Source organism: Harpia harpyja, chromosome 2 (genome assembly GCF_026419915.1).
Source record: "Harpia harpyja isolate bHarHar1 chromosome 2, bHarHar1 primary haplotype, whole genome shotgun sequence".
In the NCBI taxonomy this organism is placed as follows: domain Eukaryota; kingdom Metazoa; phylum Chordata; class Aves; order Accipitriformes; family Accipitridae; genus Harpia; species Harpia harpyja.
Window position 1 is genome coordinate 80,908,056 of NC_068941.1, and position 27,567 is coordinate 80,935,622.

The 27,567-nt window shown below is 37.8% G+C and overlaps 2 protein-coding genes across 2 annotated transcripts in view; both read left to right on the plus strand.

Annotated features, from left to right (window-relative positions):
- Positions 1–2,937: 2,937 nt before the first annotated feature.
- HAUS3 (HAUS augmin like complex subunit 3) lies at positions 2,938–15,182 on the plus strand. Its single transcript, XM_052780672.1, has 5 exons — positions 2,938–3,154; positions 4,610–5,640; positions 6,720–7,156; positions 8,668–8,896; positions 10,209–15,182. The coding sequence occupies exons 2-5, from the start codon at positions 4,729–4,731 to the stop codon at positions 10,473–10,475; spliced, it is 1,845 nt and encodes a 614-aa protein (XP_052636632.1). The 5' UTR covers positions 2,938–3,154; positions 4,610–4,728; the 3' UTR covers positions 10,476–15,182.
- Positions 13,129–27,567, plus strand: part of POLN (DNA polymerase nu) — a 106,063-nt gene continuing 91,624 nt past the window's right edge. Inside the window, exons 1-6 of the mRNA XM_052780673.1 lie at positions 13,129–13,258; positions 16,784–16,845; positions 20,095–20,583; positions 21,031–21,227; positions 23,054–23,166; positions 26,297–26,454. Of these exons, the coding sequence (XP_052636633.1) occupies positions 13,129–13,258; positions 16,784–16,845; positions 20,095–20,583; positions 21,031–21,227; positions 23,054–23,166; positions 26,297–26,454 (1,149 nt within the window). The remainder of the gene's footprint in view (positions 13,259–16,783; positions 16,846–20,094; positions 20,584–21,030; positions 21,228–23,053; positions 23,167–26,296; positions 26,455–27,567) is intronic.

Here is a 27,567-nt window from a genome sequence, read left to right on the forward strand (position 1 = left end):
GAGAGTTTTAAGTGCACAATGTTCTGCCCTAAAACATTTCAATTCTAGCCTGAATTCCTATGCCAGCAGGGATTATGAGATCATACTGTCTGTCAACTCCTCTTTCGTCCATCTGTTCCCCTCCTCCTTTCCTTGATAACTTTTGAACCTTCAGGCTAATTTTCACCAAATTTGACAAAGCAGAGATAGGATGGAGGCTGCAACGATAATCTGTGGTGAAAACTTCCAGGAAAATTCCATGTCTGAGTAGAAAGAGAAATAAATTATTTCCTGCACTGCCCATGCCCATAGGCTGGTCCAGTTGAGCTCTTCACTGTTTTTGAGCAGTGGCTACTGGCCAGCACGCATGTAGCTCCAAACCAGCTACAGGATAAGCATATAGTCCTCCTTGCCCAGCTAAACAGATGGGGATGTAGGTTTTGTGAAAGGCCACGAGGGAGGTGGGACATAGTATGCGTGTGAGTCTGCAAAGAGGGAGAGGAACTGGTCACACAGGGAACTGAAGGCATTAGTTGCAGCAATCCAGATATAGACAATTTGATAGCCAAAAGACAGACAATCTTTTATCAGATGTGTCTTCTTTCGCCTAGGATGAATTGGTCTCAGGACGGGAGAGGTTTAGGAAGTTTTCTAGGTGTTTAAAATTTGCTTTTACTCAGGTATTTTTTACATGAGTAACACTGATATTTATGAAATTTGAAAAAAACAATACTGTGAAGCACAAGCCTCCAAAATACTACTGTAGAACAAGTTGATTTTAGTTACTGACTGAACTGAAACAGCATAGTCCTATGAAATAAGCTAGTGAATGCTTTTGTTCCTTCCTCATCGGAAAGACGCAATGAATTTTATCTGCAAGACGATTTGAAAACTTCAGCTAGCCAAAATTGCAGCTGCATATCAGGCTGTAATCTGATGGGGAGGAATTCAACACTACAGCTCTTTTTACCCATGAGAACCCACTGCCAGGTCAGGGCTTAATTTAAAAGTGTCTTGCACAGACCACATTATACCAGAAATCAACATAATGCACTTTGCAGGCCATACATGTGCTGATTTTGATCTAGAAAACCTCATGTGAGTTAGTCTTAGCTGTGCTGAGCTGCAAGGTTGCTCATTTCCCCGTGTTGATTCATTTCAACAATTGCATTAAGTGAGATTAGAGAAGCTGCACATTTAGGACATGTAGTAGGAGGGCTCAGCCACCCACATACAGACTGGGTCAATGTCTTATCAGGGTGAAATGTGCAGATAACATTTCTGGATGCAATAAATGATTTCTTTCTAGAATAACTGGCCTTAGAAACCACAAGAAAAAAACGGCATTCTGAATTTAGTCTTCAGCAGTGCAGAGGATCTAATTCAAGAGCTATTAGTGGGTGAGCTGCTCCATAGTGGCAACCGCAATATAATTAAGCTTAACACTGTAAGAAGAGAGCAAGACAAATAAAGCAAACGGATACTCAGTTTAAAGAAAATGACCTATGCAAAAATGGGGAAAAATGCCCGAAAACTTAAAATGAGCAGTTCAAAAGCAAGAAGCCTACCAACACCCAGAAGGCTTAAAAAACAGCATACTAGAAGCCCAGGTAAAATAGAAAAAAAAAAAAATAGCACAAATAGAAAATGGTGGCCCAAACCTCCCCCCTGCACAACTCAATGAGAAAGTTAAGGAGGCTATCAGGAGGCAAGTAAGGAAGCCCAGAAAAACGTGGCACACAAAGCGTAAACAGGAAACGAAGACGGCTAAACTTGAGGAGCGGCTGATAAAGGATGCTCAAAGCCTTAGTGAAAAGTTTACATGATGCTTGACCCAGAACCAGTCCTCGCAATGCGGAAGAGGTCCCGCAATCATTGCCGAGAGCTTTCTGGTGGCTCCGTGGGCACCAGCAGCCGAAGAGCCAAGAAAACGGGGAGCATTGTAAGGAAAGGTGTTAGAAAGAAGGGTTTTGTAGAAAACCTTGAGGTCTGCGTGCAGTCTCGTCTCGGCACCTCAAGCAAGGCGTGGTGATGGTACAGAGGAGGGCAACTGAAATCGTTGAGGGAACGGAGCGCTTGCTTTAGAGGCCACATTTTGGAGCTCTCCAAACTGGGGAAGACAAAGCTGGAGGGAAATGTACTGGTGGTTTCTAAATTGCTATGAAGGCCACAGGTAAGGTAAATGCAGAGGTGGTATTCACCAAATCCTGCAATGCTAGAGCTGGGGGTCATTTGATGGGATTAGGAGAGGATTAAAAAACAACTAAGAAAGTGCTTTTTTAAGCAGCAGCTAAGTGACGTTTTGGAATTTGTTGCCTTGAGAAGTTTTGGGGAGTTATGAGCAGGTTCAAAAAGGCATTAGGCAAATTCATAGACATAAAGTCCATTAAAAAATACTAAAAGGACTAAGCAGGGATGAATCACGAATACAGCAACTGTGGACACAGGACTGGTAGAAGTGGCCACCATTAGCCCCGTCTCTCAGCTTCGGGGAGGCTGGTGGCCACACGCGTCTGAGTCCCGGTTTTGGTCAAAGCTGAGCAACGTCAAATCGTTGTCAGGTCTCCCCCATCCTCTCCCTCCCGGGAGCAACGGGCCCCAGAAAAATGACAGGCTACGGCGGAGGGGAGCGGAGGGGAGCGGACGGGAGCAGAGGGAAGCGAAGAACTCGGGACCGCCGCGCCTCAGCCGACCGCCCCTGAGGTGAGGGACGGCCCCGCCGCCCAGACCCCGCCCCCGCTCCCTGTGGAGAGCCCCGCCCCGCCCCTCCCGCCCCGCCGCCGGTCGCCCGCCCGCGTGACGTCACTGGTCAGCGGGACGGCGCCGGCCAACCCCCCCCCCCCGCGCAGGCCCCCTCGTCCACCGTTAGCGCGAGGCGGGCGCCTCTGCGGGAGGAGGGAGGGGCGAGGAGCACGCGCGCAGGCGCAGTCGGCGGCCGAGCGGCGGCGCTGTGCGGCCCTGGGCGGCGGGGAGGCCGCGCGAGAGCAGCGCGTGGCGGGCGTTTCGAGCCGTTGGCGCCCTAACGGCCGGCGGCCCCGCCCCCCTCCGCGCGGGGCTCGGGCCCGGCTCCCTCTCCCTGGGGCGGGGACGCTGCCGACGCGCTTCCTCGGTCTTCCCGCCATTTTCTGCGTCTTTCCCCCTCCCCTTCGAGCAGTGGCTGAGGCAGAGCGCTGTGGTGAGTATCGGGCGGTGTGGGATAGGGGCTCGCCCGCGCCGGGGGTGGAGGGGACAGCCTCTCCCCTCCGTCTCCTCGTCCTGCCCTGCCCTGTCCTGCTCCGGGGCGGCTCTTGGCCGAGACCCCTGTGGGGGGCTGCAGGCAGCAGCTGCCCCGGGGTTGGGACTTGGCCGGCGGGCGTTTGGGCTCATCGGCGCTGGGAGAAAGCCCCCGAGGGCCCCGCTCCTGCGGGCGGGGCGGGATGTGGTGATCGGGCGACCCCGCGCTGCGGACGGGGATGGCGGGTAGCTCCCTCAGGGGTCCGAAGATGCTATCGGTGGTGTCTGATGGCGGCTTGAGCGGCAGTGACAGCGTGCCTTAATGGCCTGCGTACACGTACATAAAGCTATGTGCGCTCCCTTTTATTTATTTATTTTGACGACAGCCCTTTTTTAGCGTGGAAGGCAGAGGGCAGTTGGAAGGCTGCCTTGTGACATGAAATTTGCATAACAAAGTCTATTCCTTATATAATCTGTAACTCTAAGCTAAATCAAATACACACAGAATTTTAAAAGGATATGTTTACTTGTTCAGCACACATGCCTTCCAGGCCGGCTGGCAAAGCGGGGTGTTCTGGTGGAATGTATGTTCTAGAAATAAAGTACTAAGTAATACTAAACTAAAAAAAAAACCAAACCAAACAAACCCTGGGTATTACCAGAGTATTGCAGACAAGGCCTCCTGACTTTATTGATAATTTGTCCTATTTGCTGTCTGTTGCGCACACTTTAGGATCCCAAAGCTGATTATTTGTTTGCTGGGAAACAGCAAACCAGCAAACTCCTTTTTCTTGTAACTTTTAAGTTGTGACTATTTTCACAGGAGTATTTACACTGATCTTAACTTAATTTTATTTTTTTATAATCCGTCAAAAATACATCATTATGTTGAGATATTTTTATGTTCAAGGATTTCTTGTTCCATTTTCAGAGGAAACTTTAAAACTAAGGTTTAGAAGACAAGATTCTGCTTGCTGCTGAAGTAAAAAAATCTTTATAAGCAAGATCTTGAAGTGCAGTGTAACATCACTGTAGTTTTGTTTTTAGGACAAGCTGAAAGCTCCTCTCATTTTGGAAGAGTTACAATGATTGTGGGTGGGTTTTTTTGTTTAATGTGAGGAAAACTGTATAAGTAAATCACTTTTGCAGGCCAATGAAGTACTCAATATTTATACTGTTGCTTTTAAATTAATAGTAGTATTCTATTTTATTAGTAAATTTATGTCAATTAAGGAAAAATGTGCTTGCAAAGATAAGGAATTTAATTGGTGTAAAAATACGTGTCCTGATTTGGTGAACAAAATATATTAAGATATCCCTGAAATAAAAATTGTTTTCTAGTCTTTGAATAGCCACTCTAATCCAGAATAGCATTCAGTTTTCTGGTGTGATCTGACACTTCCTTTTTCCTGTGCAGACTCTTTTTGTTAAAATACAGAATATTCATTTAAAATGACAAAAAAATTACAACTGGAATAATACCCCAGATTTTTTCATGTATTTGGATCTTTTCTGCTTACAAAAAATATTTTAACCATGAGCTGTGGAAATGATTTTGTGGAAACTCTTAAGAAAATTGGATATCCAAAAGTTGATGAGCTTAATGGAGAAGATTTTGATTGGCTGTTTGAGTCTTTGGAAGACAATTCATTTCTGGAGTGGTTTTGTGGAAATGTAAATGAACAGCATGTGGTATCTGAAAAAGAACTGCAAGATTTTGATAATCTTCTTCAGTCTGGTAAGCCCATTTTGGAAGGAAATGCACTGGATGAAGTCCTTAAAACCTTGAAGCCCATGGATTCAAAGAACAGTAGCCAAGAGGAGAAGGAGGAACTGAAGAAATTAGAGGATGAGCTTCAAACTCTTCAGAAGTTAAAAAAACTTCAAATTCATCGGCATAATAAGCTTCAAATGATGGTTTCTGCAAACAGCCATATGTTACAAACATTAAAAAGCAGAGAGGAAGGAGCACATAAAGATTTGAAAGAAGGACTGGAAGTGTTTACTGCAGCAAACACTAAGCTTAATAATGAACTGCTGTCTCTTACGGATGCAGCTAAGAAATTGGCCTCTTTCTTCACTGCTTCAGATTCAGAACAAGGGCCAGACCTACATCCAGTGTTTTTTTCCCAACTTTCTTTGGACAAGTATTTGTCTCAGGAAGAACAAAGCACTGCAGCACTTACCTCATACATAAAACATTTTTATCAAGGTATGTCTGAATGGGTTGAAAATTCACATGAAGGCAGCTTTCAGCTTGCAGATATAAGCAAGGAAGTTGCTTGTGACAAGACTAATGAAGTTTGCGAAGATAGTCGAGAGATGGCCAGGCTCCAGACAGCATATATTTGTGCTCAACATCAGCTAATTCAGATGCAAGCTAAAGAGGAGAGCGTGAATTCGGCTATAAAATGTGCGGAGAGCATGCTGCAGTCCTTAGACATCAAGGTAAGCCAGAAAAAGGTAGAAGGTAGTGGAGTTTTAAACAGGCAGGTGTGTTCAACTGGATCTAGTAAAAGGAATTGCTGAGTTATTGTTATTTCAACTATTTTTACATAGAGAAATTGTACTTTTATGAAGTTTTAGTCTTGCTCACAAAACTCCTTTTGTGAAGTAGCTCCAGTTTTTATAGTTAGAAATTCTTCAGTATGGCAGAGTATCTTTAATTCTACTTTCCAGAATTACTACCTTAAAAAACCTGGATCCTAGTAGTACCTTTCTAGTTTAGTTTAACTTTGAAATTTCGAATTATAGCTGGCTCTCAGTTCTTTGTACAACAAAAAAAGCTTAACTTCGGTTGAAATTTTGTGGTATTGAGGAGCTAATATGATAAATGTATTCCTGTTTATATTCTGTAGCATAACCTTAAAGTTTTAGTTCACTGACTCTTTTGAAACTCAAGTATTTGTAAATGAATCTGATAGTTGAAGCCCCAGAAATCTCTTAACGAGTGAGTGACAGGCAGATATGGCTACTAGAATTTAAGAATGTGAAGAAATCATAACAGAAGGAAAAATAATAGCTTATGCCAGTCATGGAATAACTTGCAGCATAATGTCAGTTTGTATATTTTCATTTATGGATGACTAGCATATACGACTTGATTGATTAGAGTCATTTGAAAAAGATTGATTCTGATAGCAGTGTTGATAGTCATCTGACTGAATATATAAAATTATGTTTGCATGTGAGTTTTCAGTTAGACATGCTTGAAAGCTGGTTGCTGAGTAAAATACAGCTCTTCTATTTTTAACACGATAAACTGTTTCCTGGCCCTGCAATAGAATGAAATTACTATTTATTCAGACATGTTTATTTGGTATCTACTTTGTAAATCTCTGTTTGCCTTACGTTGTAAACTTCTGTAAAACTGCTTGTGGAGTTTTCATTTAATTTTGTAGATACAAAAGATGCAGTGATTTTAATGTACCATATATATGTGAATCTTGTGTGAACTGAAGAAATGTGTTAGGGAAGTGGCTTGGAGGAAACCATGAAGAAATTGACAAATACTTTGTTTTATGCAGGATATTGGAAAACAAGAAAACCTCGATGCTAAAATATCTAGTTTAAATTATGAAATTTCAACAATTAAACAAGATATAACTCAGATAAACAATGAAGAGCTCCTTCCCCTTCTGAAAGAGAATGCACGACTTTTGAGTGCGCCAGTGGTGAAAGCGTACCTGGATCATCAGATTGCTCAGCAGGACCATTATGCTTCAAGACAAGATGAAATATGCAGGCATTTGGTAAGGCAGAAAGCATCATTTGAACTTATTGAGCTAGCCCATGAAATGGAGTTGAAGAAACATAAGGAGATCTGCTGTCGACTTGAGAATTTGGTAGAATCTCTGAAACAGAGCAATAATGAGTTGCAACAGAGACTACAGGTGATAACTGAGCGAACTCAACATGCGAAGCCAAGAAACATTATTAGTTCAAAAGATGGTTTCTCTTGCAGGTAAGTGTTATAGTCACTATTGAACTTTGACTTACTTTGAGATAATACTGGGGAGATAAAGGCTTAGCTTGCCTAAGCCTTTTCTGTTGCTAAGTTCTTAGTTACTCACTATAGCTAGTTAGTATTTTGAATTCTCCAGAACTGAAGCCTTCATGATACGAGACTTGCCTCTTGCTTATCCTTTGAAATTCTTTTCAGGTTTGCCTTAGGAAAAACTGTTCAGTTATCCGTCTTGTTAATATTGCTGAAGCATTCCTAAGCAATATCCAGAATATAATGAACGTTTAAAGCCAAACCTGTCATATGGTGCCCTGATCTAGGGCCTCTTGAAAGTTATTCTAGAACTATAGATGTAGAGAGCTGTTAGTAACAGTGATTTGCCAGGTCATATGCATGGCCTCATCAGCTTAGCCTGCAAAATCCCCCGTGTGGTAGAGAAGAGGAATGACTCATTCAATATATGAAACATGTTTAGCTCATTTTTACTGCTTGATTTGCCATTTGCTTCAGTGTCTTGTCACCCATGTAGAGGTCTGGTTTTTCATCATCTAAGTAATTAAGTCTCCTTGTAGCTCAGATGATACAGTAGGAATGTGTGCTGTGTTGGCTGTCACTTCAAGACTCTACACCTTTTGATGAGGTGTATTGTATAATTATAGGTGTGTTAATGTCAGACTTTTCCTCCTTCTTCAAAATGATGCTTTAAGTGTTTTTTAATAATTGTTAAGTGGTAGCTGGGTATGGTGTTGCACAGTGAATAACTGCAAGAATTAGGCAGTGTTAATTTCACTCCTGTTGTGTATTTACATTGGCAACTTGTAACATTTTTAAACTCAGTTACTTTTGAAATATAGCTCTTCCTCTTATTAAAGCCAATCTGATTCTATATTGGGGCTCAACGAAAGATTTTAATATGCAGAGGTGGTAGTAGCAACCGAGCAAAGTTATCTAATTATATGAGACTTCCTGATGCAGTGTAAGGGTACAGTTTGGTACAGCAGGTATTGCTGCCTTTTGCATGACTCATAACTAATTGGAGAATTCTTAGCAGTCTCTTCATAGATAGAAAATGGGAAATACTCCAGTAAGCTTGAAAAGGTTATAAAGATTGCTCTTACTTCTCATTGGTCATTGAAGTCTGCTGTTTTTCAGCACTTAAAAAAAATTGTATCTTACTTTACAGTCCTTGAAACGTTGGGAAATAGTTGGCAGAAGCACATTGTCCAATTCTATTTGCATTCATTGTGTACTTGCTAACTGTTACTTTGGTATTTCATTGCTGTTACTTTAATATTAAAATATTTTGGAGTCCTATTAATCACGTACCAGCTATATATGGATAGAATCACAAGATCAGTGGGAGATACAGTAGTGTAGTAAGAGTACCCTGAGCAGTACTGTCCTTTACTAGTCCTCTGACTTCTCAACATGAACATCTTCTCTTGATTAGTAATAACAGGAGTGCTTAGGAAACTTAAAAATGCTTGTGTGTCTAACTTCATTTGTTACAGGCTATATCAGCTTCTGGAAGGAGAAAATAAAAAACAACAATTGTTTAAAACATACGAAAGCCTGGAGCAGATGGCTCAGAAGTTAAAGCAGGACTGTGCTACAGTACAAGATCAAATAGCAGCATCTTCTCAAGAACAGTCTCTCCTTTTGTCCAAGCTAAAAAGTGATGTAGATAGCCTTCATGATGTTCTGTATTGTGGAGGAACTCAAATGCAGCTCAGTAGTCGGGTAAGCCCTTATCTGGTTATTAAAATTATTGCATTAACGTGTATCATTTTTTTACTGAGAGAAATGTCGTATGAAGGCTGTAGACACACAAACTGGCTCCCATGTCAGCAACAGATTTATTAGCATAATGCTGATGGGCTCAGTATTTACATTGTTCTTAGCAAATGTTAGATTTTATAAATGTTGGCAGGTGATAATTTTTTGTTTCTGAGCAAATCGTTGCATCTAACCTTTAATTTCATTCAAAGGCATATATAGTCATGTATTACTGGTAAGTTTATGGTGTGGGAAATATGTCATTTGGATATGGTGTCACTGGAAAATTTGTTTAAATTTCCCTTTATTTCAGACGGGCTTTTTTCCCCGTTACCTGTAATACCTGAATAGTATGGTTTGGCCCCTTAAAAAGCCTGGCCATGGGTGGCTCACTTGGACAAAATAAGAATATCAGAATTTTGAAGGACAGTTGTAGTAAGACAGTCCTGCTACAGAGCTCCCAGGTGTTGGGTTTAGAGCCTCTTTTAAATGGGAATAGAGATCGTAAAATGCAATTTGTTATACTTTTAAAATAATTGTAGGTATCTCAAAAGTGGATTGAGGGATGTCTTCTGTTACATAATACTTCCTTGGTTAACTACATGAAAATATATTTAACACTTCCATCTGTGAAGTGAATTTGCAACATACAGAACAGTTTTTAATAAAAATGAAACTTTGTAATTGGAACAATATGTATTTAGGGCTTACACGTTATTAAATCAATCAAATACCTTTCTGTTGATTCCAGTTACCTCTTAAACCATAGTGACATCTCTTTCTGTTGCTACTGTTTATCAAGAAAAGTAATTCCTTTAATAAGGAAATAATGTGCAAGTAGATGACTAGCCTGCTTACACTGAACTATCATAGGAATGATAGTTGGGAAGATTGTAGCTGGTAATTAATGATTTAATTTTAAAATTAAATTGGCTTTGTTGTGGTGTTTTTGTTCCCTTTTAAGATTTGACTAGATACGAAAACTTGTAATTGAGTGAAAATGTCATTCAACCGTCTATCTCATTGAGGGCCAGATTTTTATGTTCTTAACTCATCTGGTTTAGTAAACAAGTAAATGAAGTTACATTTTCATAACCTGATGCAAGTACCATTACAGGGAGCTCAAAAGTTACATAGATGGAATGGAGTCACTTATCACCTGTGTTTCTATTCAAAAGAAACTGGCTTCCAAAAGCAAAAAACTTTTATATTTCTAGTTCAGCTAGTGTATTAACAATATAAAGGTAATAATTTTTTGTCTTGTATTTTTTGTTAGGAACTTACTGAGCAGTTTCATCAACTGGAAGTTGATTTAAATAAACTAAATCAACTCCTTATGGATTTGATTGCTGATGTGAAGTCAAAGAGAAACTTTTTAGAGTCCAATAAGCTGCATCAGATGGAAAGAAACTTGTATGTGTATTTTTTCAAAGATGAAGACCGCTTGAAAGAGATGGTGGAAGAGCTTGAGCAGCAGTCTGAAGCTAAAGCTAGTGGTCTGGAAGATTCGAATTTCACCACCAGTGGAGTTCTTAATGTTTAAACTTCAGTGTACTTTTAAGAAAGGAAAGCATGTTAATGTAAACTGTCTACAGGTTTATGGAATGATAAGTATTAGCTTATCAAGGCTAACATTTATCTATCATTGCAATGTTATATTTAGCTGCCACGATTACCAAGTTTGGATTGTATGCTGTTTTATGGCTTTTGGCGTCTGCCCGGCAAGTTCAAATCTCAGTTTTGTCAAAGTTCTTTGATATGAAGTGATATGTTGGTTATTTGAATGAATTACGTTCAGGCTGCTCTTCTGCTAGCCCGTATGTTGATTTCCACTGCACACAGCATAGCACGAAAAGGAACATTTCCTACCCTTGAGATAAGTTTTCTTGCATGCTAAGAACCTTTGATACGTGAACTGAAAAATAAATGTGGAGAAGGCATTCCAGATTTTGGAACATGAATGTAATGTGTTCCTTCTGAAGAGGAGAGTTCTCCAAGGCAGATATTCCGTGATTGTTTCCCTTAGAGTTCTCCAAAGAAGATTTGGTTTTGTTAAAAATGTGTTGGAATATGTACCAGAATCTGTCTCAAGTACGAAGACCATCTGTTTTAAGACCATTCTGGTATCTCTTAATTTAACTTACAGCCTATCTTCTCTGTTGAAACCAGTCTATACTTACACTGCGCTCTTCAAAGAAAAAGAATTTTAAATTTACTGTTTGGACTTCTGAGTTTGCTCTATAATTTATAATGATAGGCATTTCAATTCAGAGTCCTGATGCTTTCATACTTCTGCTTTCATATCTATTGTTAGACAGTTTATCAAATTTTTATATAGCTTCCTAATGCACCAATGGAACTAAATAGGCTTTTATAGTATGATAACGTCCAGTCTTTTATATTTTGATGGGATCATCTGTGCTTCCTTTCAAGCATTGTACATATTGATGAAGGTTAATAAATTAGCTTTAACTTCAGTAACAGTAGTGTTAAAACTTTTAATGGCAGACTTTTAACTGATGTGAGTATAACTTATTTTTAAATGTTTAAATTTTTTTTAACTTACTGGTTGGATGTCTTTATATCTGGATTTCATGCTGCTTAACTCTATACTTTGTGTTTATTATTAAATGCCAAACACTGTAAATTCAGTTCAGTGTTGTCAGTATTTATGGTGAATCTGTGTGTTGGTTTTGGGTGTATTCTCATGCATAGTGTCTTGTTTATATTTAGTCTGCTAGGTTCTCATTTTGATATGCCCCTGAGGCTTTAAGGCTGCTTCTTCCCACCTTGAGAAGTCAGGGAGTGTTTTTGCCCTGTGTAGGAAAGAAGTGTTAATCTTAATTATAAAAGTTAGGAGGAGTTGTGCATGGAGAAAGATTATACTTCTGACTCCTGGAATATCAGGGAGAAGAAAGCCATTCTGCCTCTCTCTCCCTTTTGCATGCTTACTATAGAATTTGAGCTAGATAGGTATAGCCAATACTAATGCAGCCTGATGGATGTTCCTCTTTGAATCTGGACAAAAATTTTTGTACTTGTAAGTATTCAAACTTGCAATCTGGCTATGGTCTTGAGCTAAGAAAAATATTTCCATCTAAGCGGAGGAAATGAGTTTAACCATCAAGCAAACAATGACTTGAAAGTCTACTCGTGCACTGGATTTAGTGGAAGAAGACCAGAGTAACAGGACTCCAGTTATTACCTTACATAGGAATAATTTACTTAACACCAGTTTTTGATAGAGCAATTGACTTGTACAGCTTGAATCCTTTTAAGTGTTTTGAAAATGTTGGTTATTTATCTTGTGTTTGTGGTAAGTTTTATGCATTGTTCTGGTCTCACAACATAAAGTCAACAAAGGCATCAGTATGGACACTGTTGTTTATAATTCTCCCATATGCATTGTATCTAGGGGTTCCCCAAGTATTTTGTACGTATTATAGAATATGGCTACAGGTCAACTGGAAAAGCATCTGCTTTTCAAAAAAGGATAAAATTTAGAACAGCAATAGGTGCAGTCAAAGCTTGTTGAGACTTTAGATGTTGCTGACCTGTTTCTTAAATTGACAAACTATACTAACTATTTTAATGTTATTAGTATTTAATAGTACTTGAGTACATCAATTATACAAAGTTTAAGGAGTAAAGGTCTTTTATGATATGTATTTTCTGAAACAGCACATCACTAATGTTTGTATATCATGATAGTAATACTTGTTTCTTTCATCTTTTGTTGGCACTATTTTGGTAGTTACTTGAAAGGGTTTTTTCTTGATAAAATCTGAGCACCAATAACAGTAAATGTATGCATATGCTAGATATAGCCTAGTTTAAAGATGTTGAGGGAGGGAGTATTTCAGACATAAAGGATAATTCTTGTTTTATTTGTCAGATTTTTTATTAGAAGTCAGCTTTACTTAGTAGGACTGCTTAATTTTTTATTAGTGTATTAAAACGCTATTTCAAAGAAGTTTCACTTAGTGGGTTTTGTAAATTACTACAATTCGCTAATTTTTATTTACAATACTTTGATAGGCATGTCAGGAAGGAAATGTAATTTTCTGTCCAGAATGAATGGCTCAACATGTTCACTATATTTTGTCTTTAATTTCAACAGAATCTAAGTGCCGATTGTTCTGTGGCTCTGATATGCACAATTCGTGTGTGTTCTTTGTTTAGGTTTAATCTTAAAAATGGAACGGTACACACCATACATAGGATGTGAGGCTTCTAAAGTACCTTTATCTGATATCGCTCAAAGGATTATGACAGCTTTGCAGTCTATTCCTGTAGAAGTTCAGACTAGCAGAAAGAATTACCAGAGTGAGTAAATCTTAGCATATTTAAGTGTTTCTATTTTCAGTTGAAAAACTGAAACCCAAACAAACAAAGCAATATCAAACCTCTAGTCCTTCTTTAAAAAGAAAAAAAAGATGAGAGTTTAGGTTTCCAGGTTTAGAAAAGGAATTAAGCTGTAACTCTGACATTTGCTGGGACTTTTCAGATTAAATAACGCTATGTGAGTGCAAGGAACTAGGATATTACCAGTACCCTCAATTTCATTGCGTTTTTTTTTTTTAATTTCCTGTTCCTGCTGTGTAGTATAGAAGTAGATGAGAATTTCGAACTAATTAACTAATACTGTAAATTAAATGTATATGTTAACTTGACTCTGGACTGGTTATTTAAAGATCACTAGAGGTACTGGGAATTTGCCAGAAGGCCTGTGAACTCTCCAGACTCAAGTCTGTCCTTTAAACACATGTTCATTAGCAACTCACTCCTTGTGAAATTCTAGGGGGAAAAGTGAAAAGTCCCAGTGGTAGAGCAAATTAGGTAATGTTAAAAGTGCCTCAGCAGATCTTTGACTGTTGAGCAAATCTTAACTCAGAATGTTGTGGATACCAGGGAGGTTTTGCAAGATGGAATTTTTATTATTAATTCTGTGCATTTCATAGTTTGCCAGTCTTGTAGCTCTGTAAAGAAGCAGATAATGGAGTTTTGCTCAATTTCAGTTGTCTGTTTTTTCCCTGAGAACTAGATCCTGGAACATTATCTGGTTGATGCGATTGAAATCTAGCATTTGTTCTTGTGTGCATGGTGTTTGTTGCAGCCTCAGTTTTATGTAAATAACAGTTCAGGCTCTTCTTTCAGTAGTAACGTATTGGATCAATGGAGCCTTATGGTGTAGCCGTGAAAAGGGTAGTAGTTGATTGCTGTGTAAATCAGTGATTCACATTTGAAGAAATACAGGATGGGTTCATTCTAAAATGGTACATTTGGACCAAACCCCAGATTATTTTAAATAAAATCAGATCTCTTTTCTGCCTCAGTTTAATTGCCATTCTACTTCTCTTGCTACCTTGTCATTTTCCCTTCCTTAATTTTCCTGTGTAATGTCTTTTGTCTTAGACTGGGGAACTCTGTACTGTGCAATATATGTATCATGTTATGTTGTCCACTCTTGATCCATTCACTCTCTGTCAAGCTGTAAAATTACAGATTCTCTTTTTTTTAAAAACACCATGAAGTTACCTGGTATCTTTAGCCAAATGACCTTGCTGTCATCTTTGTAGTGCTGCTAAATCCTTATTCACTGGGGAGTGAAAGAGCAGTATAAGCATTAGTGGTGGCAGGTCACATGACTCGCTTTTCTTGCTCTTGTTTTCCATGTAGTAATTACTTACAATTGTTTCTAGTGTACAGGCTTAAGAACAAATTTATTTGAATTGCTTTTAGGAAATTGCTGGTATATATAGCCTTAGCTGGTTAGGGTGGATCTGCAGAGAAGAAAAAGTTTGCCTCCCTTAAAAAAAACAAACCCCAAACCTGCCATGTTAGTCTGTTTCAAACTGTATTGAACTTACTTTAGTGATAGAACTCTAAAGATTAAATTGTACTTAATGGAAAAACTGTTTGTCTTTAGAAGGTAAATACTGGGTTCAAACAGGACAAATATCTGTGATGTTGAACTAGTGGGTGAAATTCTGTGGTTATCCTGGCAGCAGAACTTGTAATGGTTCTATCTAGCCTTAAGGAGTTTGAAGGCAAGGATGGGTTTCTACTGCCATCTGGTGATACTTTTTCATAAACCAGCAATTTGAGATTGCATAGCTCTTTACATAGCTGTCATACCGAATACTGTGTGCTGAAGGAGAGAAATGTAATGCTCATCATCATCTCTGAAGGGTGAATTTGTCAAGAAAAAGTATCTATCTGTGAAACAATTAAAAGCACTGAATGTAAACTCAGTTACTGTCATTCTTAAATTATAATTCTGTTGTTGTAGGAAGTGTCAAGCAAACAAAACCTAAAATGTTTGAAGCTACAAACAGAGCTATGTCATATTTGCTATTGTAACAGCTGAGGTTAGAAGTCTGAGCTGGAGATAAGTAACTGATTATAGACATACACCAACATGAATCTGCATGTAATACTGTGAAGTAATAAGCTTAGTTTCTTCTGGAGACTAAGCTAGTTAGTCTTTGAAAATGCATTTTTAGTATTTTAAGTACAGGGTCCTGGTTTGCCTAGACAAAATTTTTTTAAAACAGTTTCAGTAAATAGAAATAGATCACCTTATGCTTTGTTTGACATTGGTCATCAGCACATTAGATTCAGAAAGTGTCCTGCTGCTGGTAATGCAAATTTCATAGTTAAATAACAGCAACGGAGCATTGTACTCAGTATAGACCAGGAGTTAGAAGGGGACAAAATACATATTTGGCCCATGAGGTGTCTTTTGGCTGGGCAGTAAAAGAATCTAGAGATAAAGGAATGCTAACTAATTGCAAACTCTGGAGAGACCTGCGCTTCAGTGGAGTTCTCTTTTTCCCTGTTCCTCTTCCTGTTTCCCTGCAAACCTACTGAGTTTGTAATTATTGCTAGCCTGTTGCCCCTTGTTCTTTTATTCCAGTCTTCTCTTACTTCTCCTGTTGGGGCTACCGGGCAGTATAGAGGGCAGAAAAGAGAAGGTGTGTCCTAACTGTTTCATTTAGCATGGTACAGAGTCCTGAGGTGCATTTACAGAACATTCCTTAAACCACAGCATCTGTCTGCTTTCAGAGCTGTAGGCAAATACCACTGGTAGTTCAGTGGTGGGCCTCGGCTAATGGTTCTGGGCCTGGCTAGTGGCACAGAGCTCTGTCTTAGACCCAGCACTGACAGCCATCCTGCTTCTTGTGGTGCTACTCATTACCTTACCTTTCTGTCAATTTGATAGGTCTGACTTCTCCTTGCTATCTGTTCTTGTCTGGTCTTACAATACCTGTTCTATCATGAGGATGAACAATGTGAAAAAACCTGTGCAGATGAAGCATGGTCAGTTCTCTGTAGGGCATGATATGCTAAAGCTGTATATGCAAATAGTGTTTTACTGAAGAAAATTATTGTGGAATAATACTGCCTAATTCCAAGAAAACAGTTAAACTGTGTGAAGTGCGTAGAGTTCGGGGTTTTTTTTTTCTTCTCGCCCGTGCCCCCAGCTTTATTTTGACCAAGATGGGATGTGTTTTCGTGAAAGAAGGAAATATGCATATTTATGGTATTATAGTAATGCCTCTTCTGAATACCATGCAAAATGTTTGTCTGCTTTTTAGCAAATTTGAATTAATTTTTTCTTAATGCGGACAGAACATGCTTTTGCATATGCATATTTAGGAATCTGCAGGGCCCTTTTAAGCATGAATGATATTAATTTGAGGAAAATGTTTGTCATGGAAAATTTTATTGCAGTTGTTTTAGGTTTGGTAAAAGCGTCAGTATTGTAACACTGTATGTAACCTAAGTTATGTGTACTGTTCTCAGATTCATTTGTATTGTAAAATGTTTCCCATTCTTTTTTTAAAGGTATAGAGAAGACAAAGGAAAATAAACTAGGTGATAAGGATGCACATCTGAAAAATGAAAAGGCAAGTGTATTGTAAGATTGAAGATCACTAAAAGCAGTCTTTTTATAGCAGGTTTGAAGTTGTTATAGACTGGCTTTTTCATAACAGGCTTTATCACAATATATTGCATACACTTATAGTTCAGATAACTTTCCTCTGTCTTATTTTGCACTTGGCATCTATTCACCTATGAGAGTCTTGGCCCCACTTTTATAGAAAGTTAGACTTTTGTGACAGATTGGTCAGAAATAAATGAGTTTGCCACGTTTAGATAGTTACCAGGTTTAAAAATGTTCTCAAACTTCTGTCACTGAACAATCACTAGCACATAATCATAAAGTGAGCTGATTCATATGAAAAATTACTTTGTATTAGGAATTTTAATTTTTGGTTTAATCATCTCTCTGAATTTGGTGTAATGTGAATGTGAGTGAGTGCCAGTGCAAGACTGGGAATGGATAACTGCGGCAGCCCCAACTCAGGCTGCGGTTGTAAGATCCATTGAGTTGATCAATGAGTTGTGGATACTGCAAGTGTACTCCTGTCCTAGCTGCATATTTCACAGCCTTCCTTACTCTGACTCTGGTGCATGTTGCACACTTCAGCAAGTCCATCCAGGTTGCTCAAGATTCAGTAAACTGGTTTCTTTTGTGCGGTGGGATAGTTTCCTACAAATTAAATTGGGTCATAGGCATGCAGCTGTGGGTGCACATGGATAGTAATGGAACCCCTTTTTGTGATGATGAAGTGCTAATTTTGACTCTCTGCATCCAGTGAAATTTTCCTACATCCACATAAATTATGAAACTACATCCTGGGAGTTGTTTTCTCTACTTCCAGCCATGTCATTACTTCTAGTAGAAGATCAGTTCTTCCTGGAAGCTGCTGCTTCTCTCTGTGGTTAGTTGTAGTTCCAGCTGTATTATTCTGACTTGATAATTAAATTGCTTTGTTCTTATTTTTGAACCTTTAAAAGAGAATTGCTTATTCCTGATTCTATGATTACTTGACTGTCCTAATTCAAATTCTGTTGTATTAAACAATAAAATTATTTGCAGTTTGACTGGAGAATACACTTGAGTGAATTAGTTGTCTTCCTATGGCTCTTAAACATTTGGGCCTTCTGTGATACTATTTTTCCACTTATGGTAACTTTTTATAGTGTTTATTTTTTGATTAGCATTGCCTAAGTCCAATTATTTTGTCTTCGTTCAGAACAACCACCATTCATTTTGGTAGTAGCAAAAGCTTAATTAGCTCCCTTTTTCTATTTACTTAGAACCTGTTAATTGTACTTTTGCTGTAGAGTTGATCCTGTGAAGTATGATCTCAAGCAGTCTAAGCCTTTTTCATCTTTTGACTCCATAGATCTGAGGTTTGGGAATACAGGAACTGCATTGAGGAATATTGCAAAACCAGGGAGAAAAAAAAAATCATTAGCTTTGTCGTTCTGGCTTGCTCAATCAATACAGATTGAGTAGAGATGGATGATATCCTTTGATCAATGAAAACTGTTGTCTTGGGGAATGGATGGGAGCCCCGCACAGCAGTAACTTGTGGTTCTTTTGAAGTGAGAAGGCCTTAGTTTTTGGAATGGTAGTGACTGCAGAGGTACTGAAGGAGACTGGCTGTGTGCTACAAGAGCAGAAAATGTAGTAATTATGAGAGGCTTCAGTTACTTTTCAATGGAGTGGGTGAATATTACGCTTATGCATGATGCTGAGACTAAAAATTAGGAGACAACTGCGTTGTGGAATGGTTAGAGAACTCGCAAGAGAAATTGGTTTTTATTTGATTCTGTGTGAGATCAGGTTCAAAATCTTTCTGCTGGAAGATGCTCTGACAGGGAATGTAATCTTTCGAAGGCGTTAAAAGATAGATTAGTCACTACAGGAATGCTTCATTTCAAAAATGGAAATTACATAAAAAGGAAGGAGCTTTTAAAAGAAAATATATGGAATTTCCCCTCCAAAACTGAAACATTTGTAGGTAGTGTAGGGATTTATTCAAATCAGAATATTGGAGACTTAAAATGAATACTAAAATCTGTCCGGGAAAAAGAAGTATAGCTAAGCAACAGTATGAAGGAGACTACTAAAAAATGTCATCATGCAAAAAGCTGAACTTACCAGAGTGTATTCTTTTATAGTTGCCTCATTTGAGTAAGTTAAATGTAAATATACAATAGTATAGTCCAAATAAACTTTGAGAAACAGCTTGCAAATGCATCACTAATAATACATAATTTTTTAAATGCCTCAGGAGTCAAAAGCTTGCCAGCTCCTGTAAGACCTGTTGCTGATCAAGGCGTAAGAGGAGTATTGAGGGAAGATACAACTCTGTATATCTGTAAATAGTTAAACACACATTTGCCTTGGGGAATCTTGGAAAGGTTGCTGGTTGCCATTCCAGAGTCCTTGTTTGTGAAATCAAGACAGAGGATCTATCTCGGCTGAAGAGGTTGTAGAAGAAACTAGCAAAATAAACAGTAAGGACATACTAGGGCCAGTAGCATACCAAGGAAATTTCTGAAGGAAATCAAGGATGAAGGAGTAGAATCATAACATTACCATGCAACTTCTTGTTTAATGCTATTTAATAGCATGCTGTTGTAAAGGGATCCTGGGACTATCCGGAGTAGGAAAGCTGTTCTGGGCTTAGTGGATTAAACAAAATAGAATATAATACATATTAATACACCTGATAATACTTCTTCAGTGCAACTTTCATATATATTTTTGTTACGTCTTACAATCTTGTAGGTTGTTTGAAGAAAATGGAGAGATCCAGTTAACTTGGTGTACTTTTTTTTCCAAAGCATTCATTATAGTGCCTTGCCAAAAGTTCTTTAATAAACTAAGCTGTCATAAAAAAGCTCTGAATATTGAAGCTAAAGAGGGAAATGAATGGTCTCTTCTCTCTTCAGACAAAGGTCACTAATAACCTAGTCACTATGGACGACAGGCTATTGGACTAGATGCATCTTACAGTTGTTAACGTGCCATTTTTAGTGTTGGACTAAGACAAAAAAAAATGGTGGTTTTGGATGTAAGCAATATAAATCAACAAAATAATGTTTACTGATAAATACTTGAATTTTGTTTTATGTAATGTTGTTCCCCTAAACTGACTCTTTGTTTTGTTAGCATCGACATTTTTTTCATAGAATATCACTTCCTTCAAAGCTTATCTAAATTAACTCATGTACATTTATTTTTATTTCTCCTAATAAGTTGAAGAATTGGTTCACTAAATTTCCAGTTTTTCCAGGAGATCCATGATTCCACAATTGCCCTATTAAAAACATCTGCCAGCCCTGAAAAAAGTACTGCTGGTGAGATAGTCAGGACAGTGCATACCGATGAAATACTTTGCTGTCAAGATGCCAAAATAGCGAGTGATTACCAGGATTTAGACTTGCCAACATGGGGATATAGAGAAAGAAATCTTTCAGTAGAAGCAAAAAACCTGAAGGATGGTGAAAAGAATATAGCTACTCCCCTTAAAAGAAAGCAAGATATGCCTACATGTTGTTCAGAGAAAACAAGAAGACTACCTGTAAAGACCTATGCTTCTTCACATGAAAGAAGATACAACTGTACTTCTGGACAAACAGAGTCTTCTAAAAATTATCCTTGTGATATCAGGAGTCTGGGATGCGAAGAAAAAAGAGAATTGCTTGCAACTATAGAACAGGCAAAGGCTTTTGTAACTACTATGATATTTCAAGATGGTTCTTCACAGCTCAGCTCGGAGCAGGTTAGTGAATGATGTGTTTTGCTTAGAGTCAGTTTTGTAGAACCATTTGAACTGTGCATACGACTGATAAACACAAAACCATGTTCATTGGGAGCCTAGAACCTGGACCAGTTTTGTGGTAAACCTTAATGCTTCTGACTACGTTTTATTTTTAGTTACCAAGTAAAACTTAAAAAAATGAAACCACTTGGGCTAAACAGGCATTTGTATACTTAAAGTGAGACTGTTTGAGTTAGAATACTTTTTTCCTGCTTTTTACTGTGTCTGTCACTGTGGATTTTTGTTTCAAGGCTGAAACACTTGCATGCTCCTCTACTGTGTTAATGGTGTATGCAATAACTCTAGTGTACGTAATAGGTTTCATATTGTAAAATATTTGGGACATTTTCTTTATGGGATTACATAAAATCTGTCAGAAGAAACACTGTTGTAATTAATACTTAACAGGTCTTAACCTCATCAGTAAAAGGAGTTGTTGTGTTAGTGAAGAATGGGACTGATCACCCTTGCCCTCCCAGTTACTCTTCAACTGACTATACTTGGAATGCTGTTAATGAAAATGATAATGATAAATTAATTTATGTAAAAACTGAATGGTCATATCTTTGGGAACAAGAACAACAGGACCACAAGAAATTTGCTTGGTGAGAGTATGTAGGAAAAAATACAGTTTCGCTTTACGTATGCTTTTAGCAACAGTGACGTTGGTTACATGCCATAGCCTTAATCTCCTTACACGTCAAGCTCATTGAATTTTGTATTAGCTGTATTAGTTCTGTGTCAAGCCTGGGCTAATATAAACCAAATAAGTATAGTCTATTCCTTTGGGCTCAGCAGATCGCTAACTGCAGTCCTGCAGAACTAGGTTGGGATTCTGGTACGAGCTGTTTACATTCACCTAGAAATCCTTTATGAATAGCTTACAGCTATATGGCACCAAAAAATATGATTCATCCAGGTTTATCTTTTTTGTATCTTATCTTCCATTTCCTGAACTGCATTTCTTATCTAGTATGTTTTTGATGGACGTTATTATGGTGAACATCCTTTTTAAGCTCTGCTAATATTTTTAATTTTTTGAGCACAACAGGCTTTTTTAGTGGCTTTTGAGATCCTGAATGAAGTTTTCCTAATATTCAGTAATAAAGTTACATCAAAATTACGAGAATTTTTCAAAGTAAATGCTTTATGTATCTGTCTAACAGTTGGACTAAATTTAAGAAAAAGTTGGATTATGTTTTAAACTTCCAGTTAGTATAACCAAGATCCTTTTTTATTCCTTACTATTAACTTTGAAATAGTATCCCATTAAGGGAGAAATGAGAACTGAATCTGATTCTTAGATATTAATAGTCCCACGTTAAAACTTCATTAGAATATTTTACAACTTCCAGTAATAACTGCTTTATTGTAAACTGCTGAGTTTGGGTTATTAAATCACAAAGCATTCATTTTAAGTTGTTGGACTTGGTTGTTAGTTGCATCTCTGCTACTGCTCCACTGTGACCTGAAACAAATCATTTCACTTACCTGTACTTCTCCAGCTGTAATATCAGAGTTATATGACAACTAGTTTAATAACTAGCTGTTGGTTTGAATACAGGTTGTTCTGAATTGAGAATAACATATCAATAAAGCATGTACATATTAACAGTAAAAATTCAATAATAAACAAGTTGAATAAGTGTATTAGCATTTAGATGAAACCTATAGGTAATTATTTGTTGTAAGAGCGGTGCAATTGTTTAATAGTGGATCTACACTGTATACAATGATACCTTATGATCTACACAACTTCTAATATGTCCCAAAACTTGGTACTGTGGTTTCACACCACCAGAGATAAATGTGAAAGCTCTATAAAAAAATTACTGTTTTTCTATATTGCCCAAAATAGAGCTTATAAAAAAAGTCACAAATCATTAGTAAAATCTATATACTAATATATGTAATTGGTAAAATCTATTTAAAATAGTATGGATGTGGGAACTATAGACATTTTCAAAAAGCATGGAAAAATGTGTCAGATGAAGCATTCTAGATTTAAATAGCATATTAACACTAGGTGATTATGGCAATTTAGATTGTCTCGTAACTTTTACATTGTGATTTTACAATACTATATTAACTCAGAAGCCGCTGTGATCTTACTTGGGTATATTAAAGTATTACAGGGATGCCAGTTGCTGTTTTGGATTAAGATTGCATTTAATTTTGAGTGTCACCTAAGGATTTGTTTTCTTTATAAATGCACGATAAGGTATATCTGCTAGGATGTTCAATTTATTACAGAATGAAGCTTCAGGTATTATTGAATTGAGAATTTAATATTCAAATACAGTATTCTGTTCTTACAGGAATAAAGAAATGTTAACTGTTTAGTATTAGATGCTAATTAAATGTATAAAGTAAATAGATTCACTAAATATAGTAGCAATATATTGTGTGTTAACGAACTACTTTTGTGCAGGCGAGTGTTGTTTGAAATGCTACATTGCAAAGTTCCGATTATTTGCTTCAACGCAAAAGATTTCCTGAGGACTTTACTTCAAGTTTATGGTAATGAAGTTAGCTGGAAACAAGGTAACTATCTAATCTAATCTGTGATCTAATCCTAAAATATCTGTGCTTGTGATGTTTCTGTTAAAATCACTGGGTGTAGAAGTAACTAGATTGATGGTTAAGCAATATATTGGAAAACAGAGTTTTAGTACCATGCAAAAGAACACACTTCATGGGGAAGGTTGTGACCAGAGGCTTGGCATGTCAAGATGATGTATTTCTTCTCAGAGTAGGAATCAAATCATTGAATAATTTAAGGATAGCTTCCAGTGGGAACAAAAGCTTTCAACACAGTCCTGACTATAGCTGGAAAGGTCAAACTGCTTCATGTTTCATGTTCCCTAGAAAAACTTTCTCTGCTCAAGAGAAGAGGCTAAAATAAATTCCAGTGGTGCTCATAGTTGTCAGAATTAGGAATCACTTGAATGGGTCCTTGGTTTTTTGACAGGAACAAATAAGAGTCTTTTGTATGGATTTAAAAGCAACTACAAACGGAAGATATAAGATGTAAATATAATGTGTTTTTTTTTTTTCTTGGTTCTACGTATTGGATTATTGCTGAGTGAATTACAAAAATAAGTGTTGACCATTCAGAAAGGACCTCGTCTATGGAGAGTCTTCAGCTTGTGTTCAGCATCTGAAAAGTTTCATGAGTAAATCACAGTAAACTGATGATGATTTAGAACCTGGTGGGAAGATCTACACAAAAGACACTTAGCCCTGGGAATGGGAAGGGGGAGGCAGGGAGAAACATCGTGATGGTACTGGCACTAGTGACAGTTTTATAACCTGTACACACAGGAAATACTAGATCTAGGTTAGATCCTATCTGATGCATAGGATTTGAATCTGAAGTTGCTAGTATCCAAAAGCATTCTTGTCTAGGTTTTTTTAAACTTTGGAAGTTGATGCTTCCTCACCCATTATTTCTGCTATGGTAAAAAACAAAAGAAAACAAAACCCCTGCCTTTTTTAATGTAAAAAAATTACATCATGGTAAATCAAGCAAACACTGAAATTTCTGTCTATGTCGTATTGACTGCAATCACTTGAATGACAGCACTTGTTCTCAAAATAGTGTACTAACCAGTGGAATACATACAGATAAAATAGCCCTGACTAGTAAAATATGGCATGCTTTGCCATTGGGATCCAGTAATGTTTCAGAGTGGAAGGACAGGACTTGAGTACAATTTCACAATCTTGAGGAAAGTATGCTTTTATCAGCACAGATTCTTCACTTCATCCCAGCTTGACCCTGGTTTTGCTTCACTCCTTTCAGCTTTGTTCTGTCTTGGTTCTGTATGTGCTGCCTCCTCAGCTTGAAGGTGTCATCCTTGTTCCAAGACTGAATTGGTGGCTATAACTCATTACTGCTACTCTCACCTTTGGTGAAAATTTTAGTTGGGAAGGAAGGGATGGAGGGATGGATGGATGGGGGTTTGATTCTTTATCCTTTTTCAGCTAGAGACTGTCTCGTGCTCATTGTAAATAGAGATATGAGAAAAGGATCTTTGAGGTATCTCAGAGACCATTTGGTAACAGGATTCTCTTCTTCCGTGTATCTTTGGTAATCCATGTAGTTGTTATTACTAGAAAAATCAGTGCTCATTTCATGCAGTCTTCACATGAGCTTGTGAATGTCCAGCATCTCACTAGGCAGAGCCTTCCTACGGCCTCTGGGCATTTTCCAACTGCCATCAGCTGCCAAGTGTTACTGCCCATCAGTGAGGCTGAGTTGCTTAGTCTGCCTCTTCACAATGCGTCATTTGAGTTCATGGCAACTATGTCCGTTACAGTTGTCAAAGTTTCATTTAATTCCTGTGGGGATTACTTCCTGCTGAAAGAGCAGTGGAAATCCCATGGACACAGCCAAAGTGTAGTTTTGGAGTGGATGCGGTTTGACATACTTTCTTAAGCTTCACGATTCCAAAGCTAAGACTGTCCTTCCAGTCACAGAAAGACTCTCTTAGTAGTACTATCAGGAGGGTATACTGGAGACAATTTCTGAGGCTGTTCTTTAGCATCTGTTAGTTTTTGAGGTGAATAGCTGTTTGCATTCAGAGAAAAGGATGGCAAGCTACATAAAATCCTGGTATGAGACCATGCAGAGGAAGTATCCTTCAGTTATCTGGCCACTCCAGCAGAGCTCAAGCTGATTCAGGGACAAGATGCGTCCTTCCCTAACATCTGTTGAGCAGACACATGAAGCTCTTTTCAGCAACAGTTATATCAGTGGAAGTTAACAAGCCTGGTTCTCTTTAGAATAGTCCTGCAGCTGTAATTTGCGTTAGGGACATTAAAGTTTGCTTCCAGGTAACTGAGCCTGTAAGGTTGCATAGCATGGAGGTCTCTATAAATATACCTGTGGGTTGTCATTTGAACTTACTTGGGGGTTACTGAAGAGGATACTTAGATCTATCTTTGAATACATCACAAAGCATTCTAGTTACTAGTTTCTCTCTCCTCTTCTTTGTAGTACTACAGTACATATGTTGAGACTGTAGTTAAAAGGGAAAAAAACCAGCACTAGGCTTGCTCCATCCTATGTATCTATGTGAACATGAGAGAAAGTGTAGTGTAAGCACCTATGATCCTATAGGACAAAAGGTTCTGATTTTGGGGAACAGTGCATTGTGTACCCATATGTGAATTCATATATACATTAAAGATCTCAGAAGTCTGATTGTGAGGAAGTAAATCTTCTCTCCCCTGACCCCCAATAGCAATCTTATGGATATCAATCAAGTTAACAGCAACAACAAAAATGTACCAGAGGGAGACACTCACAAGAAAAACTCAGTTTGAAATTTTCCAGTGATAAGAAAGAGAGGCCTTTACAGTCAATCTTAAGAATCAAAGGTTTACTTACATTTTGAAACTTGGGGAAAAAAAACCCACAAACAAACCTGAAAAACAAACCCACAAAAAACCCTGTTCAAAAATATTCAGTATTGAACTTACTCCTATGTAGTCATGATACTGACCATTTGTTACAGCTGTGAATTCAATGTTTAACATTTTCATAGGGTAAATGCTTGTGTATTTATGATGTGCATCTACAGGAAAGATGGGCAAAACTTTAGAGGTATTTCTCAGCATGGGAGATAATTTAAATATTTTGATTGTCAGAAATAACTTATTTTTGTAGTTGCTGATAGTGTTGTGTTAGATCCAAGGATTGCAGCGTGGCTGATAAACCCCAGCGACACAGTTCCCTCTTTTGAATGTTTAATACAGAAGTATTTTGAAAAGCCTTTTTCTGTGGGAACAATAAATACAGATACAGACACTTTGAGAAATGCATCAGTAAGTAGTTTGTTTTAAATTGTTTCTGGTTGGGTTAAAAGGGGAAGGAAATGATGAAAGAATTGCTTTTGCTTACAAAATATTGCAAAAAAAAGACAGATAATGCTTTTCTGATGGAAGAAAATTATTATATTAATACTACTTGTTGGAAATTGAATTTTAAAGAAAGGGGAGAAGGGAAGGGTTCACTGCATTCTACCAAGATGGGATCATATTCTCCAGGAACAGTTGAAAAATTGTGCTTCAAAACTGTAAAGTTCAGTAACAATATTAATTAATGTATAATCTTTGTGTATAATCTAATGTATAATCTGATCTTTTTTCTTTCCACCTCCCTGCAAACTGATTTCCAGCTTTCCTTTCCAAAATGTCTAGTGCCTTGTTCTCTAATTCCTGTGAACTTGTAGCCTGTATTTAGTTAATTATTATAAACAATTTTCCTGAATTTCACAGCTGGTAAGGATACCACATCATAGGCTGAGGAACATGAGGGAGTCAAATGTGAATCTTCAAGCATGTGTATAAAAAAATCTGTGAATTTTTATTCTCAGTAAGAGAGAATGTCTGATGAACTTCTTGAGACGTTATTCCCAGCACTATAGAAATGTCTTACTGTCTGTTGAAACTTATTTACTGAATGTTACAAAATTTTGGTATTTGTATTTTGGGGCATGGTGATCTACTCTGGACACAGCCTTCAGAAGTTGTTTGAATGATAAAAATAGGTGTGCAGCAACCTAAATGATGGCTTTTTTGGAAACCTTTAACTTTGCAGAGGCCTTGCTTGTTCAGACACAAGTATTGTAGCATGATTGTAATAGGGCTTCTAGGATACAAATCCACAGATGACAAGTGGGCTTAGAGCATGGGCAGAGGTCAGTAGTATCAGCACATACCCATCAGCATAGACATTTCTGAGAAAACCAGAGTCAGTTTCCTTTAAAACACTAGCTGTAAACTGCAGTTGTTCAGAAGCTACTTCATGAATTAAGCTGTTAGTGTAGGGAATGGACAGGCAAACAGGCAGAAGCTATAAACTTGTTGGTTATTTCTATATGTGATATCCCCTCCTGTGAATCAGCATCCTTAATCTTCTCTCTTTCCTTAGCTTGA

What these genes read in the sequence shown, in the direction of transcription:
- HAUS3 (XM_052780672.1), top strand. Translation starts at nt 4,729, where the DNA reads ATGAGCTGTGGAAATGATTTTGTGGAAACTCTTAAGAAAATTGGATAT. An exon ending in AAAGATGGTTTCTCTTGCAG is followed by an intron (nt 7,157 to 8,667) that starts GTAAGTGTTATA and finishes CATTTGTTACAG; the next exon opens with GCTATATCAGCTTCTGGAAG. An exon ending in AAATGCAGCTCAGTAGTCGG is followed by an intron (nt 8,897 to 10,208) that starts GTAAGCCCTTAT and finishes ATTTTTTGTTAG; the next exon opens with GAACTTACTGAGCAGTTTCA.